This window comes from Anguilla rostrata, chromosome 9 (genome assembly GCF_018555375.3).
Source record: "Anguilla rostrata isolate EN2019 chromosome 9, ASM1855537v3, whole genome shotgun sequence".
NCBI classification, from domain to species: Eukaryota; Metazoa; Chordata; class Actinopteri; order Anguilliformes; family Anguillidae; genus Anguilla; species Anguilla rostrata.
The window spans coordinates 20506228-20522774 of NC_057941.1; the positions used below are offsets into that span (position 1 = coordinate 20506228).

General features: G+C 42.2%; 1 protein-coding gene across 1 annotated transcript in view; it reads left to right on the forward strand.

Annotated features, from left to right (window-relative positions):
• LOC135263228 (serine/threonine-protein kinase SIK2-like) overlaps positions 1-16547 on the forward strand; it is a 43286-nt gene that overhangs the window by 598 nt on the left and 26141 nt on the right. Inside the window, exons 2-3 of the mRNA XM_064350967.1 lie at positions 9509-9625; positions 13274-13337. Coding sequence (XP_064207037.1) covers positions 9509-9625; positions 13274-13337 — 181 coding nt within the window. The remainder of the gene's footprint in view (positions 1-9508; positions 9626-13273; positions 13338-16547) is intronic.

Sequence of the window (16547 nt, forward strand, 5' to 3'; positions counted from 1 at the left end):
GTTACTGACCGGACTGGATACAAGTCAGCAACTATCTAACCGGTGTCACCTTTCGTAAAATGCGCTAATAGCCCCAGTGCACTCTTCAGCGTTGTCCACAAACCTGACCGTGCCGTATATAATTTTACGTTAGTATTTATTATTGTATTTGCATTTCTAAGTCGCCAGTGACGCACATGTCACGGCAACTAGCTATCCAACTGTATCTTGCATGTTCACTAATGGGAAATGTTGCGCCTTGCAAAAGTTTCTTTGTTACAACCTTGCATTCGACACATGGATCTGAGTTTATGGTCCAGACAGCAGTTGCAGTGCGTTGACATTGTCAGTATTAATTTCAAAGTCATCAGAATATACTGTTTAAGGCAGTGTAAAACCAGATAAGCAATAATTCTATAATTATGCCTGAACAAGAACAGAAAGGTAGCCTATAGTTTGTTGATATTAAAGATTATGTAGTGCAGTGTGGTTGACAGACAAGGTATTGTTGTAGTGAGGGTATAATAGCATAGTGTGCAGGAATGGTTGGCAGGCACTTACTGTTGGTATGCTTGTGAGTTGGATTTGCATTTAACTGTGATTGTAATTCTCTCCTTTACTTTTAAAAAATAAAGGTTATCGGGTATTGGTTGGTCAAGATTTTTTTGTAATGACAGTGCAGTACTATTCCTCAGTTCAGGAGTGTAAGGAGAACACAGTACAATTTTTAAAAGTGTTCTACACTGTATGTACTCATCTGTTTTACCCTTAAATATTGGGCAGCTTCGGATAATGTATTTTCTATCGAGTTTATTTCATGTAGAATAAATAAAGGAAAAGAGGAGGTCGCGCTCCTCCATGGTGTTCAGTACACATGTAATCATGTTAGCTAATGCAGTCCAAATGACAATGGGCAATTTCATTTAGAACGAAAACTCAAATACATAGGTTTTTTTTGCAGCTGTCAGCCTGCCACTTCTGTGCAGTGGTAGGGATTCATTTGGTAAACAAAAATAGGGTGTCATTGTTCAGTAGCTGGTTAGAATTCAGATGAATGCATTATTTGTAAGGGGATCAAAGGAACACAGAAAGGCCAGTCATAATGTGAAAGAGCTAATAATTGGTGGTGCGTGTCAATTAAAGATTTTCAAAATCGATACCAAATATAGGCTAGAGGAAATCATGGCAGCAGGGGAAGGCATGAAGGGTGGCATTTTATGACATTATATACAATATTACATTACAGCATCTGTACCTTGCCCTGGCTAACTATTGCCCAGGTCGGTATGTTGCAATGCATACATATTATACATATTACCATTGTATTTATTTGCTCCTTTTTTATTGCCGTTGTATTTCTTTGTTCTTTTTTTAAAACTCTACTTTGCTAAAACAGGTTCTGTCACAAAACAGCCATCCAGATTATTCAGTATATTACATTTGTGGGCCTGTGTATCATATATATTTTCCCCTACTGAAACGCTAGTTTTGACCACCTGTTAAACCACTACTGCCTGGATTGTCTGCACATTCCAGTTGAGACAGCCTCATTAAGAGGAGAATCCATTTTGTGGTGCTTTATTGGTTGGGGAAAATGTGAATGAGGTTTTTTTTTTCTACTATGGCAATCTAAACACATTTTTACTCAGTTGAAAGCATACTAAGGAAAACATAATCTTCCCTAAATTCTTGTAGCGCCACTTTATTTTACATAATTTCGGTGTGCGGGGAATAGTATTAAAGACTGTGCATATAGCAGGCTTAAGGCTATGTGCTGAAATCTGCAACTTGAGGTGTGTGCTTGTGGGCCTCCGTGTTCTGTACAGTGTTCAGTTCAGTGTTCTGTACAGTGTGTCACTGCACTTTTATCCATGCCTATATTATGGTTTCGGTTAGCTAGCTTGTCATTATGGCCTTTATGTATTACGTAAAGTACTAATCAGGACGTGCACGACAGCCCTTCTTTCAATGTTTGTACAGCCCGCAGCCTTTAAAAGTTGTTTGATTGATTATTCAGTTGCATGTATTACACTACGTGTTAAATCGACCTCAGTGCCTAATTATTTTATGCACAGTGTTTTAGACTTATGTCTTTATTTTCGAGACACAGACCAGATTAGCCAATAGGATTTTAAAAGTCTTTTTAAGCATTTCAGTATTCATAACAAATGTTAACTTGGCTAAAATGGCTTTAATGGCTTTAATGTTACCACTATTTTAGTGTGAATTTTAACAATCACGATTTACTATTCTTGTCGTTGAATGGCTAAAATAAACTGTTCAGTCTCACTTCTCAAATTAAACTGTTGAAATAACAATTACCTGTTAGAATGTATTTTAGATTTATTAAATGATATGTTTTTATATCTTGAAGTAAATATTAGGGCTGTTAACTGTTAAATGAAGTGTTTGAAAATTGAATGTATTCTGGGGTGGGTTGATCATGATTGGATATTGGATGCAAGGCATGTTGGGATATTAGTTTTTACTTCAGTGACACAAACATGTAAAGTTAATTTGTAGCCTGTTACTTGCATTTCCTGTTTTTTCTGTGTCACTGCAGTAGTTTCGAAAAAGTCTTGTTTATGTGTTTCACCTGAGAGTCCCCAGAGTATTTTAGCAATGGAACTTTAAAGGATTACAACTGAAAATCTACCAATTGTAGGTACTAACAGAGCACATACACTAAAGATCAATATATGGAGGACAGTACTCTCAGTGATTTTTTTTGTTTTGTAGTACTTTAAGGAGTAGATTATTCAGAACGGACATATTGTGATACTAGGATATTTTTTTCCAAGCACAATCTAAAAAGGCAGTAGAAACAGGCTCTGATTTGTGGTTGTTGTACGGAAATGCATTGTAAACAACAGGCTTATGGGGCTGGCTTGCGTTTTTGTTGCCTGTGGATGGGTTACATAACCCCACCAACAATAATCTTGTGTGTGTGTGTGTGTGTGTGTGTGTGTGCACCAGTTCAATAATAACCTTCAGAGTATTCTGCAAATTCCAAACACACTGCAACAGAAGGGCAACAGGCAGGTATTCCAGGTAGTAATTCAATTTAACAAACGCTTTTCATAGCCAGCTACAGGTTTACTCTCAAACAGACTCAACAGCTCTTGACCTCTCTGTTACTTGAACCTATCATAGTATTCTGTTATATTGCATTGGGGAGATGGTGGCTATCACATGAAAAGACCTCCATTAGCACATTCAACTCCATTCAATTAAAAAAAAATCAATTTCCTCTCTGGTTTTTCATAATGAACACTAAGACTTCATTCTTCTTCTAAACAAAATTCTGCATGCACTTGTCATCATTCAATTTGATTTCCCACTGCTTACTACTGTCCTGGTTGATACATTCAGGAGTGTTCACATTTGCACCTTCATGTATGCTCAACTATAATGAATGGCAGCGATGTAGTCACCGAACTGTGGTCACGTCCGAAATGGCTTACTTGCCTACTATTGAGTATACATTGAGTACACAGGATGAGAAAGTTGTTAAGTAGGCAAAATGTTCTCTACATGTAGTGTAATTAAAATCCCCGGTTGATATACTTATGTCTGGGGTTTCACGGAGTGTATTCAGAAGGACACTTTTCAGGAAGTACTTTTCAGGAGGTCCCACAGAGAGGAAGAGCTGAAAGCCATCTTTGGGTCTCATAATTCAGAGAGGAAGAGGTGGGGCCTTTTTACTACAAGGGCAGGACGTCTTACAACACTTAGTACAGTTGGAAATAGCATGGGGGATATTTTTTGCATACTGCCCATTGCATACTCAAAAATACCTGCTAAACAGCAGGCAGCATGTTTAGTAAAGGGTACATATTTTGAGGACACAACGGTTAGGAGGCTGTTTCAGACACGGCCCGTAGCTCAATGGGGACTGAAATGCGGAAGGCCGCTTTGTTTCTAAAGGAGAGATTCAGCTCTGATTAGGCTTCCCCTATTGGAAAGGACGTGCTGCTTAAATTTTACAAGCCAGACCTGTGTGAAGGCTCATTGCCTGACATTTTTTTGTCAGACAGCAGTTTGAGAGGACTGTTAACAGATCTTATTTTTCACGGATGCTTAGTGCAGTAATCCGTGGCCGTTGTTGAACACACAAGCACTGCACACGCATTCAAAAATCACACAGGGGCTGATATTTCCTCACCAGAAAATAACTGATCATACAAAAAAATCATTACAAAATAATAATCATTTTGACCTTTTGACCATACGGGTGAGCTACACTGGACATTGACTCTTGCACTTATTCTTGCGCAGGCAGATTGTGTCTTAGATATTCCTTATCCATAAGACACTTCAATTGCTCCATTCTTACTGTTCTCAATTTCTTTTTAAAATCTTTCCTTCTTCAGCTTCCCAATGATGGAATGACCTGCCTACCACCGAGAAACAATTTTAACGCTCGCCACCTATTAAGAATGCACTTATTTCAAACAATAGCTCATCCGATCTGAATATTCTATTAAACCCATTGGTTCCTGAATACCAACCATTGGCTGTTTTTACATTTTTGCTGTCCTTTGTTTCTTTGTGATCGTTGTTGCGGTTTTGTTTTAATTTCTCTACAGAATCAAACAGAGGCCACCGGGTTAGCAGAAGGATTGTTAGCCATTATCCCCCCTGCTTTTTAGAGGACAGTGGCAGCATCGTAATATCATAGAGCTCCACCACATTCGAGGCTTGTTGACGTACGGAGACTGTGTCATTTTAGGTTCTGTAGTCTTTTCGAGTTCTGTAGTCTTTTCATGTTTCTCCCCCTACATGAATGCCATCATTAACACGTCAATGCCATGGCTACACGCATCTTATATCTAGCATATGTTTAAAGCACTTGATGTAGCTATATTGTATGAGGTTTTATGTTTTGATTAATTTTGTTATATGCATTTAAATCTATTTTACTGCTGCCACGCAGGCCTGTAAGATAGGCTGGTAGGCTTTAAAGTCCAGGGTTTATTCACAGTACTGAATCCACAGATTGATTGTTTGGTACATTAATACTAAATATTTTGCCATTTGATTTCATCATCATTTCCCAAATAGATAGATACCTATATAGTAGTGTTCATAGTAATAATGGTAATAATCATCATCATGATAATCATTATCATCCTTAAGAATATATAATAATAATAATAATAATAATTATTATTATTATTATTATTCTGTATTGAATATATTGAACTTTTCTGGGCCTCATATTTTGTCTGTTAAATTGATAGGGGATGCTCCCCTTAGCCACCACTGGCACACCAATCTGGGTAAAGCATGACTGCCTTTTAGAGCAGAACACTGGCCATTGCAATGGGAAGTGGGGCTGTGTGCTTAATGTCCAGTGTATGACTGAGGGATTGATATTCACTACTTTTCCTATGCTATGAGCAGTAATCCTTGGTATTTCTTAGCAAAGTTTATTCAGGTTCAAGTGCCATGGAAATGATCCTTCTGGCATCTCCCCTTAAGTGCGATCTAAGCATCGGTCAGGTTTGAAAAAAAGTTAAATCTACAACAGAGGTTAGCACAGGAAATCCAATATGCGGTCTTTATGTAACTGCCACTAGATAAGTGACAGTTGATTAAATGAGCAAAATGTGTCTATTGAATATGCCACCATCAGTACAAGTAACATGCTCAAAACCTGTTAGTGGAATAATGTATAGCTTATGTTGTATTGACTTCCTTTGGTTCCTGGGAGCTACACTTCCCATTTTTTTGATTTCATAATTTTGTTAGACCCAGCTGAAATGGAATCGGACATGTTCATTCTCTTTCATTTCATCAGACTGGGTTTGAAACCAATACTTTGGTATAAAAAGAATTTGGTAAATTAAGTAAACAAAGCAGTGTGGTTAGACACCCAGCCATGTAAACCAAATTCATTTCAGGGTTTATTCCCTGATTACTTCTTCCTTTGCAAATGGTGCATCCCATAGCTTCTTCAATAAAATATCCTATACACATGTAAATATCCTATGTCTGTACAAGGAGATATGTGAAATATCAGTTACCCTGAATAAAGAAGCCTGTAGATATATATTAAGATGCAAAATAGTAAGCACTTCCAGGCACAGGAGAAGGTTAAGAACATTATGGGCTATGGTGTTCCTTTATAGGACTAATGATGCACCAATCCTGGTTATCATACAGTAAAGAAGTTGTCACAAGTGAACTCTGGAGTTGGAGGAGGCTGAGTGGCATTGTTTTTAGTCCCTCTGTTTACTTGTTCTGTTGCTTTTATGCTGTAATGCTTCACTTTTTTTCACATATATTTGTAATGGAAATGAGCGCGTGACTGCTGTCTCTTGAACAGGTCCCTCTCATAAAAGAGCTTTTAATCTCAAAGAGACAACCTGTATAAATAAAGGATAAATGAAATGAAAATAAAAACTGACCTGACAGACGGAGGAAAGAGAAGGCAGGCGTAGCCCGGCTGGGGGAGGCGCTGGCAGGGCCCCAGTACTTGTTTGGTTGTGAGAGACGAAGGTTGTTCTCCCTCACCTCTCCTCCCCTCCTCTTCCTCCTCCTCCTCCGCGGCTGGACGCTTCCCTCCGGGCCCCTGGACACAGTGTCAGTGATTTCACATTCAAGTTGTATGAGAGCTGAGAGGTATTGTATACTGCACAGTGCAGTTTGCAGGCTTCCCCTTGGCTGTGTGTGTTTGTATGCAAGTATAGAATATAAAATGTAGGTGTGTATGTGTGTGTGCATGTGTATGTGCGTGCGTGTGTGTGTATGTGTGTGTGTGTGTGTGTGAGCACATATAACACACATGCATGTGTATGTGAGAAATAATACCTCCCAAAATGTTCTTTCAACATAGAAGCTGTCTGTAACTGCGTGACTGATTTAGGTTCCCCTCCACTAGCAGAGCTGTATTTAGAGACGTGTTTTTGGTTTAGTGTTTACAGGACATGCATTAGTCGTCCATCTAGTGTGCTCCCACACGTGGTGCAGCATAACTGCCTGTGGTCGCACTCAAAACTTTCACATGCTGGTGCGTCTAGACTGACATTCGCACGCTCATTGTCACAGTGAAAACCACTTCACCTTGTTATTATCGAGCTGTGGAGTTCCCTGTTTGCATGGCTCTGTATAAAACAGCATGCCGAAATGGCGTCATTTTCCAAAGCACGGGAGCCCTTTCAAATAACATCACTGCACTCCGCCCGTGCGAACAACACGATTCCTCGGTCCAGGTGAACATTGCGTGCTATCAGGGTTAGCACGTTTACGTGCGTAAATGTAGCACTATGAAGACTTTGTTCCGTTCATGCTCTGTATCATAAATGTTGGTGAGGAGGGAAGGGTGGGGGGGGTGGGGGCGGGACAGTGGTCACAGCCTAGCCCAGGGAGTTGTGATGCCTGTGCTGTTCTTGTGTGTTTGTATGGAGATGGATCTTCTTCCATAAGGCACTGCTGGGGCGTACCGTGTGCTGTGCTGCAGATCTGCCTGGTGTCTCATGCAGGTGTCAGGAATAGGCCTGTGACTAAGCCCTGAGGTGGTGGGTGGTCCCTGAGCTTCTGTTGAGACAACTCGTGTGAAGGGTGGGGGGGGCCTGCGGGCGCATCCGGGAGCTGTGTGTCCCACCAAACCACCAAACCCCTTCTTCTTTTTTTAAATTTACTCCACAAGCAATATTAAACATGTTGATAAGGTTTTTTAAAGGAAAAAGATTAAAGACTATTTTTAAGAGAACATATCCCTTTGAGCTGAACAGGTTATTTTGGGTGGGCGTGGCGTCTTTTTTTTTCACGTGATCTGCCTTGATTGGTTATTTGACTGGGAATGACGAGAGTGTCCCTCCCATTTCCTGCCCACTGAACTCCAGCTCAAAAAGTGAATATGGCGTCCGTAAATTATCCAGCAGGGATTAAACCATACGCGTTTGAGCCAGAGTCGGATCTCCTCTTTTCGACACCAGCCTTGCTGCAAAGCCAGCATGGCACTGGGCTTGTTTAGGAAGCACTCAGGGGCAAAATGAGTGAAGTGCAGTAGCAAGTGGAGGCTCACTTTTGCTGCGATGTGTCCCTCAAATATATAAATGGCAGCCAACCAATTCTTGCCCTCTCTTCCTTTGCAAGGTCATGTGTGGTTAGCTGAATGGAAACCAGCAATTAGCACACCTGATGTGACTTCCGAGGACACACAACATTTCGCTCATTCTCTGCTTGTAGGTGGCTTGCTAATGGTGCGATGACGCCACGATCATGGTAAAGATGTGCGGGGGAGTGTTTATGCAAATAGCTGATCAAAGGTTGGCTGCTCTGATTGAAATACAGAACCTGTCAGATCTGGAGCCAAATCTAACAGGCTTGTTTTGTCCAGTGAGTTTTTTTTTTTTTTTCTTCTGGGAGCAAATGTGGCAAAATGTCATGTTTTACAGATTTCATGTTTTGCCAGCTTAATTGGGACACATTAGACAATGCAAGCAACCAAGCATTTAGTAAACCTTCTAACAGATAAGTGGGGGCCTTCGAGATCGCTCACCCCACCACCGAGTCTTTCGGGAGCTTGGGGGCCGTTTGAGGTTCCTGCAGGGGACAGTTGCACATGACATTTAGACCAAAGATCCCTTTTCACAAAGCAAGACCCCCTCTCCCCACTCTCCATTCTTTCCTGACTCTTTCCTGACTTAAGGGTTTATTTGAGGACCCTTCTTCAGAAGTCCTCTGGCTGCTCTCAGCAAATGCTCTTGTCATCTAACTTTTTTGAGGATCTGTCTGTCCTGAGTGTAGGTCCAACTATGAGTGAGAGAATATTCCGCATACGGCGTGTAGAGGTGTATCATTCAGCGTAAAGCACATAAGAGTTAGCTCAGTGCCTTGAGACGCTCATGAGCACTGATCACAGCGTAAGCACAGAGCTGGCCGTGTCGTCATGCCTGATACAGTATCTCTGGTATGCTGCGGTGTGCGACACGCTGGGCTTGCAGAGGCTTGGAAATGTCTCCAGGTCAGTGCGATGACAGAAGTGCAGTGAGAGGAATGGAGGTATGGCGTGTCATGGCATGCAGCTGACCCGAGGGGCCGTCAGGTGCCAGCCCCACTCTCAGCTGAGAGGGCCTGTTTGCATAATCTCTGTACGCTGTCATACAAGGGGCTGACGCTTAGTGCAGGGTGTGTGTTTGTGTGTGTGTGTGTGTGTGTGTGTGTGTGCATGTATGTGTGTGTGTGCGAGTGTGTGTGTATGTCTTTAAGTGTACCTGTGTGTATGTGTTGGTGTCCATGCATGTGCTGTGTGTGTTTCTGTGTGTCAGCTGGTTTTTGTGTGATTGTCTTTTGACTACAAGCCCCTGAAGCGAGGCAGTGGTCTGTGTGTGTGTGTGTGTGTGTGTGTGTGTGTGTGGGGCACTATGCTTACACAACACAAGGCTGAGGTCTAATTTAAGGTCAACAGCAGGAGAATTCAGATGGCAGGAAACACATACGGTGACTATTAACTGTTCGAAAATTGCAGTATGAAATAGTTCATATTGGCCGCTTCCACAAATTGTCCTCTTTCCCACAGGTGGCCATCAAGATCATCGACAAGACGCAGTTGGATGCGGTGAACCTGGAGAAGATCTACAGGGAGGTGCAGATCATGAAGATGCTGGACCACCCGCACATCATCAAGCTGTATCAGGTGACCACTCCCCTAATCCCCCTCTCTCAAAACCTCTCGGCTTTCCCACCTGAGAATCTCTCTTCTCTCGCTCACTTTTCTCAGTCCCTCCTCAGCTGTCAGATTTTTGCGCGATTAGTAATCAGCCCTCTACTTCTCCTCGTCTCCACCTGCGCAAACCTAAACAGTTAGCGGTATTTCTCCTCAGAGCTATCTTTTGATAGCGATCTCGCGTTCGCCTAATCAAAGCTTCACGCTTCCTTTAAGTTAAGGGGTTTACGGTGCATCCCCCGTCCTGTAGAAGTCCCCACCCAGCGGTACGCGGGCAGGTGGCAGAGGCTGCGTGCCGCAGATGGGCCCAGAGTTCCCGCCGAGCTGCCCACGCCTGCATCTGGCTGCCTGCGCTCCGTTACGTAAGGCTTTTTAGGTCACTTCGGATGTGGGGAACGCGAGCGGCGTTCTCGGTATTACACAACCCGCCGGTCCGGGGCTAGGCCACGCAGTCCGCGCTGCGCCTCTCCGCGCGTTTCCCCGGGGCCTTCTCGCGCTAAGACCAGGGTCTGCCAGACATTCCCACCCCCACCCCCCCGGGCCATTTGAGCACATGGCTGCTGCCCCACCCCCCAACCCACCCAATATCCCATCAGTCAAAGTCCCAAGTCCCTGTGCCAGGCCTTTAGTGTACATCTGAGCACAGCTGCAACACTTGACACATGATGACACATAAAAACAGTAACTCTGCGTATACAGTGCACTTTCCACTATCATTCACATCTGTCAAACTCTGCAAAAGCTAACATGCATTTCCCTGGTTACACTGTACATTGCAGATTTTCACACATTGTAAAAATTACAATTCCATATTGGAACATAATGTACGCCAGGCTACATTTTAGAATTCATATACTCAGGATGAATTGGAACCCCTGATCTGGAAGGATAGCAGCGTTTCCTTTTCAAGTTCATGAAAAGGGAGATTAATTCAATATCTAGACACTATTACTAGTGTTTCATAATCTAAACGGACCCCCTACACTTTGTTCTTTGGCTCTTCTTGATGACAGTGTTACTGTGAGCCTTTTAGCATAACTACAGAACAGCCTGTTTGCTAACAAATTGCTCTTACAAAGTTTGTTGCCTCTGGGTAAGAGCAGAGGTGTAATAATTAGAATAGACAACCGCATCGTACTGCGACGTTAAGTGTGCGCTACTGTATGTGCAGCATTTCTGACGTGTGCTAAGCGCAGTAGAATTTTGCATTCTGCTGCTTTGGTTATTATCTCAAGGGGGTGATAAAAATGCTCTGTATTGCCTCTCAACGCAAGGTGAAGTAACCTTGGTGTTTTTTGTCCAATGAGCGGGTTTGGCATTTTGATAGCATTTGAAACAGAAATTTGAATGAGGCAGGGTTCCCAGGCATTCCTTTTTGCATATTTGATCGTGTCTTTCCTGGGCAACTTGTTTGAAAGGCGCTCCGTGGGGAGAGGGGTCGTGAGGTGTTCAGAACTGAATGCTTGGAGGGGGGCCAAGTTCTTACTGAGCTTTTGAAGAAACACCTTGAGCCGGTCATAGAAAGAACCCAGTCCTAGACATTAAGTGGACACTACCAGTGTGAATGGCCAGGATGAAAGGGTGGGGGTGGGGCAGTGTGGTGGTTACTGGTGTGCTTCCCACACTCTTTCCACAATTTGCTCTTTTTTAAACAATGCGTCCTGTGTTATTCCAAGGAAATTATCAGCTAGTTAACCAGCTGCTTAAATTGCTTTTCCTGTGTATGAAAGCAGGATCATCACTGGATTTTTAAAAGTTCCCTAGAAAAATGTGATGAGTTGGGATGTTTTCACAAAATAGTTGGCTTTTACGAGCAAGATTTGTATATGCTTGATATTCTCCATCCAAAAAAAGGCGTTCCATGTGTTATCATGTTTGGGGAAGAATCCATGACCCTCCTTGTGTGTTCTCTGGGGTAAAGCAGAGCTTGTAAAAACTGTCCTGATGGGATGACTTATGCTCACTGCGTATTATATTCTAACATCCTTTGTGCTGTTAATGCCTTTGTAGTGAAAACCAGTGGCTACGTGCATACAAATTTCAGTACTGAAAGTTTAGCTGTTAGTGTAATTCTATTTTTTTTAATAAACTGATGTACAAACTCTATTCTGGAATTATGCTGTCACTCATCTTGCTGAAAATAAAACTTTTTTAGATTTTTTTTTTTTTTAATTCTCTAGTGTATTAGCCATAGAAGCAGTGAAAATACACGGCTTTCTTCCTTCGAACAGCCAGAATAAAGCAAATGCAAATGTATCCTGAGATGTCAGGTATGTTCCTCTGTGCTCTCCCACAGGAATCCAGAGAGCAATATTGGTGTGAGCTCAACAAAAATGACTCTTTGCTTTCAGGATGAGTGAAAAAAATATTTTAAAAATACATTTACTGGGGCACGATTAAAAGGATATATCACTTTTCTTTAAAATATTTTCTTAGTTTTAGCGATGTTTTTTATTGGCCGAGATTTGCGTGCGATAAAAGATATGTTAGATGCTTACAGTTTCCTGACAACCTGCTGGCTTGTCAGGAAACTATGGCTACTGTAGGGCCATTGGTGGGTTTATTCTAAAGCAAGAAAATGCATTTCCAGTAGCTCCAAGCCTGTAGAATGTGTTTCATGGTCTCGTAAAGCAAACCAAATACTTTATTTACAGTTCTGGAATGCACCATACATCAATAAATCAATACATCAATAATTAATAAAATTGCTGCGATATTTATTTTGTCTTTCTGTGCCTGTTTGTCTTTCCAGTGGCTAATTTCATTTTACACACAGTTGCCTGTCTCCATCTTTTCACACTGAAAAATGGGCCTGCATTTCCTGGCATCACCAGTACTGTTCAGCTATATGACAACACTATTATTACAGTAATCATTGGGCCTACTGCAATTACTATACATTTGTCATTTGTAAATGCACATAATTCCTTTTCATTATGTTTTTTTTAAATATTCAGCTGTTAGTTAATAGAAGCCCTTATCCATGAGAACACAGTAAATATGATTTCCCCACATATTGCTGGATATGCATGGAGGCACTTCCAGTTAACACCAGTTCAGCCCGGATTTGACCATCAGTGTGCTGAAATCTAACTCAACCTCTGCCCACAATGCCATCGTTGTTCTGTGCCATTTATATCAGTACCGAGCATGTTCCACTGTTGCAAAAGATGAAGTCAAGGAATACCTTCCCAAATCAATTTAGCAATCAAACACTGAGATCTGATGTAGAGTAACTACAGCAGCAGTCCATTATTGGTGCTGTCACATAAAGATTTGCTAAGCGCAACACAAAGAAGTGATTGCAATCGCTTAAATACAGCTCCGATTACGAGGTTATTAATAAGCAAATAGGATGGAACCATGGAGAACATTAAATGAAGCCACCGAAACAATCTAAGAATGATCAGTACAAATTGTCTAAAACAGTTATACTATGCCTAATAAAACCCAATTACAGTCATTTAGTAATTTCCTCATAAAAAATGAATACTCATACGAATTCACTTAAATTGGCAAGTGTGCTTGGCACGGTAGGAACAAAGTGTCTGCAGATGGGGATGTGTTGCTGAGAGTGAACTGTCTGTCCCTACCCCCTCTCCCGTCTCGTCCCCGCAGGTTATGGAGACCAAGAATATGCTGTACCTGGTGACGGAGTATGCAAAGAACGGCGAGATTTTCGGTGAGTGCCTCTCAGAAATCAGCCTGAAATCACATGAAGATTTACCGTACAAAAACGGATTTAAACTATCAGAAGCTTGATCGGCACCATGGCCGCACAGGGGACAGGGAAAACCCCGCTTCGTGTTTTGCGATAATTTCCACATGCGCCCTTCCTCATCGTACCTGAGAGTGTGGAACGCTGGTCAGCTGCCCAGGAACAGGTCTCAGAGCGCCATTAACGTGTGTAGTGTGCGGGTCTGCAGCCAGTCAGAGGGGCACAGCGGCTGTTTCCAAACGCTCTTCGCTACGTGCTGTTTTGCCTTTCGCGCTGAAGGCCTGGGAGGCGTCTGTGACGCTTCTCCTGCCGTGGTAAATGATCTGAGGCGCTGACGTGGCTGGTTGGTGAACGAGGCCGCTCTTTCGCAGCGTGGCCGACTTACATAAATGTACTGTCCCGGGGCAGCGTTGCATGCTTGTTCGTTGGTAACGCATCAGATGTTGTGAAGCGACCGTTGTGGGCCGATAGGGCGTGCCCTGCTCCAGTTCCTCAGATGTGTCTGCTGATGTTATGACCATATAAGTACTGCTACAGCCACCATTGAAGTGGAAAACATGCCAATTCAACTGTTTAGTTCCAGTCCAGAAAATACAGTGACGAGATCTGAAAGCACTGTGCTCCGGACCCAGGGTCCTCTCCGCCATCAGAATGGTGCTTCATGGCTTCTGTCTTATCAGACAAGCAGTCTTTTTGTTCTTTTCTTTTCCTCTTCCTCTGTATCTTTCTTCTTCCTCTCTCTCATGTCCATCTTGGTCTGAAGGATTTCATTTCAGGCTCCAACCTATGCAGGGCTATATAACCATATACTGCAGATGTAGTGTTGGTTGATCCCCCATGTGAGTCTTAAACTCTAACTCTTACTCTTGGGCATTGTTTCATTGTGACCATTTTGATCTCTGTTGCTAAATGTGGGTCTGACATCTCTGTTACCCTCTGGTTAGCAACACCTTGGTTTGAAGTTCACTCTCCATGGCAAATTTCACAGGTCTGCAGTGCCCTGAACCCTGAAACCCGGCCTTTTTCAGGCAGCAGCGCAGGTTGTAAAATGTCACTAACAGTAACCCTAGGGTTCAGAGTTTGAGCTGTGTATTGTGTCCAGCGTTCATGGTTGAGCACCTCTTCTATCGGCTCCTTTAAATACCTTATTTTATAATTATGAAAGTCAGGACAACCAGAAACTAATTTTAAAGTTGTGTATCAATTTAAATTATTGAGGATAAGACAATAAAATTGAATGTTTATGTCCTCACAGGGCTTGTACCCTGTCATACTCCTTGTGTGAAAAACCGTCTGCATAGAAATGACTGGACTTTATTTAGTTTGTTCCTTAATTTGCCATACTGTTTGTGATGTACCATTACATAAATAGTTTGTATATAAATACTTATGTGAACAGCCTTTTCAGCACTGCACTAAAAGTAACTATGCTTATAGGAGAAAAAAAGGGGATTTTTAATAATAATATAATAATAATTTGATGTACATATACACACTGAAGTGCTGTTGTGCTGTACAAGCCCTTGTGAAGAGAAGCACAGAGCACACAGGGTTCACATTTTCATCTACCTGACTGATGGGTGGTGGAGGCGTTCCCAGCCACTGCTTTCTCAGTGCGCCTCAACGGGGGGTGTGAAATGGAGGATGCTGGGACCAGGTGAAGAAATAGGCGCAAAATGCGTCTCTAGCCCTTCAGTCAGTGTGCGTGCGTGAGCGTGCGTTTAGGCGCGCGTGAGGAAGTAGGTCACACTTTAAAGGCAGGTTCTGCTCTGTGATTGGAGAGGGCACTGGTGACTAATGTGCAGGTCATTTGATCGGAGCAGCCGTTTGTCAGTCCCGAATCGATACGAGCGGAAAAGACCGACGGCGTCCGGATCAGTAGACATTACTTAATGATAATGGATGGCTATGTAGACATGACACAAGAAGCCTGTGTAAGGCCTATGCCTATGGTCATTTATCTGCTAGCACCTGGTCGATACATGTTTATATGATATATATTACAATGACTGCATTCAGTACTGTTATTACAGACATTCTGAGTTATAATGCAGTGCATTACATTATGGAAAAAATACTTTTACATTTGTACTCCATGCAGTTTTCAAAAGAGCACTGTGAACTTTTCTCTCATTTTAAAATGATTTAAAGGTAGAACGAGAAAATATTTTAAAATTCGATATCTCAGGTACTTAATGAGTAATGTCACAATTTTTGTAGTCTATTAAAAATAAGTTTGAATGGGCAAAGATGCAGAAGATGTGTAAACTTTTGTCTGAGAAGTTGATTTGCTGCTGTCACAATATAATATTTTAATCCAGTGTTTCACTAAATAACATTATTCTAAGGGGTACAAGATAAATCACAAGGACTTTTTTGACACAAGAATGATATTTTCACAAGGCGAGGGAAGGTGTTGCGTTCGAGAGAGAGAGGGAGAGAGTGAGAAAGGGATATACTGCATGCGAAACAGGACTCCAGAATCAATGGGGCTGGACTGTTTCTGCAGGAAGTCTTGGGTAATGGGACATGTGTTAATGGCGATCGATGGATCAGAGATCCGCCCTGGGCCGGGATGCCTGTGACATCCGCTGTACCGTAATGCAGACGCAGCCCGATTCTGTACCTGCAGTGTACCGCACACACACACACACACACACGCACACACACACGCGGTCACTGGTGGTCTCTTCCCATTTCCACACACACACACACACACACACACGTATTTATATGCATAGTCTGGTTTAGATGTCCTACATGGCAAACTGACATTCTTTAAATAGGTTGTGGGTATTCAACACTTGGTAAAAAGATTTTGCAATAAATTCAGGTTTGCACTTGCATTTGCAGATACACATTTATTTATGCATTGTGTATGCACAATAACCCGTTTTTTTAGTGTTCACCACTGTGAACTGTTAGGCCTACTTACTGATGCTTTCATCCCAGTATGCATTGCATAGTTAACTTCTTCCATATTAACCGTTTGTACAGCTGATTATTCACTGAAGGTATTCAGGCTATAGTTTAAGGGCAAGCCTCAAACCTGCTGGTTAAAAGGTGCAAACTAACTAATAAATAATGCACTGATAAGCTGGCCAAGATAGCCAAAGGCAGTCAGTTCAGGGAGCAATGTTGCGGTTCTTGGGGCAGAACAAGTGCCTTGATGAC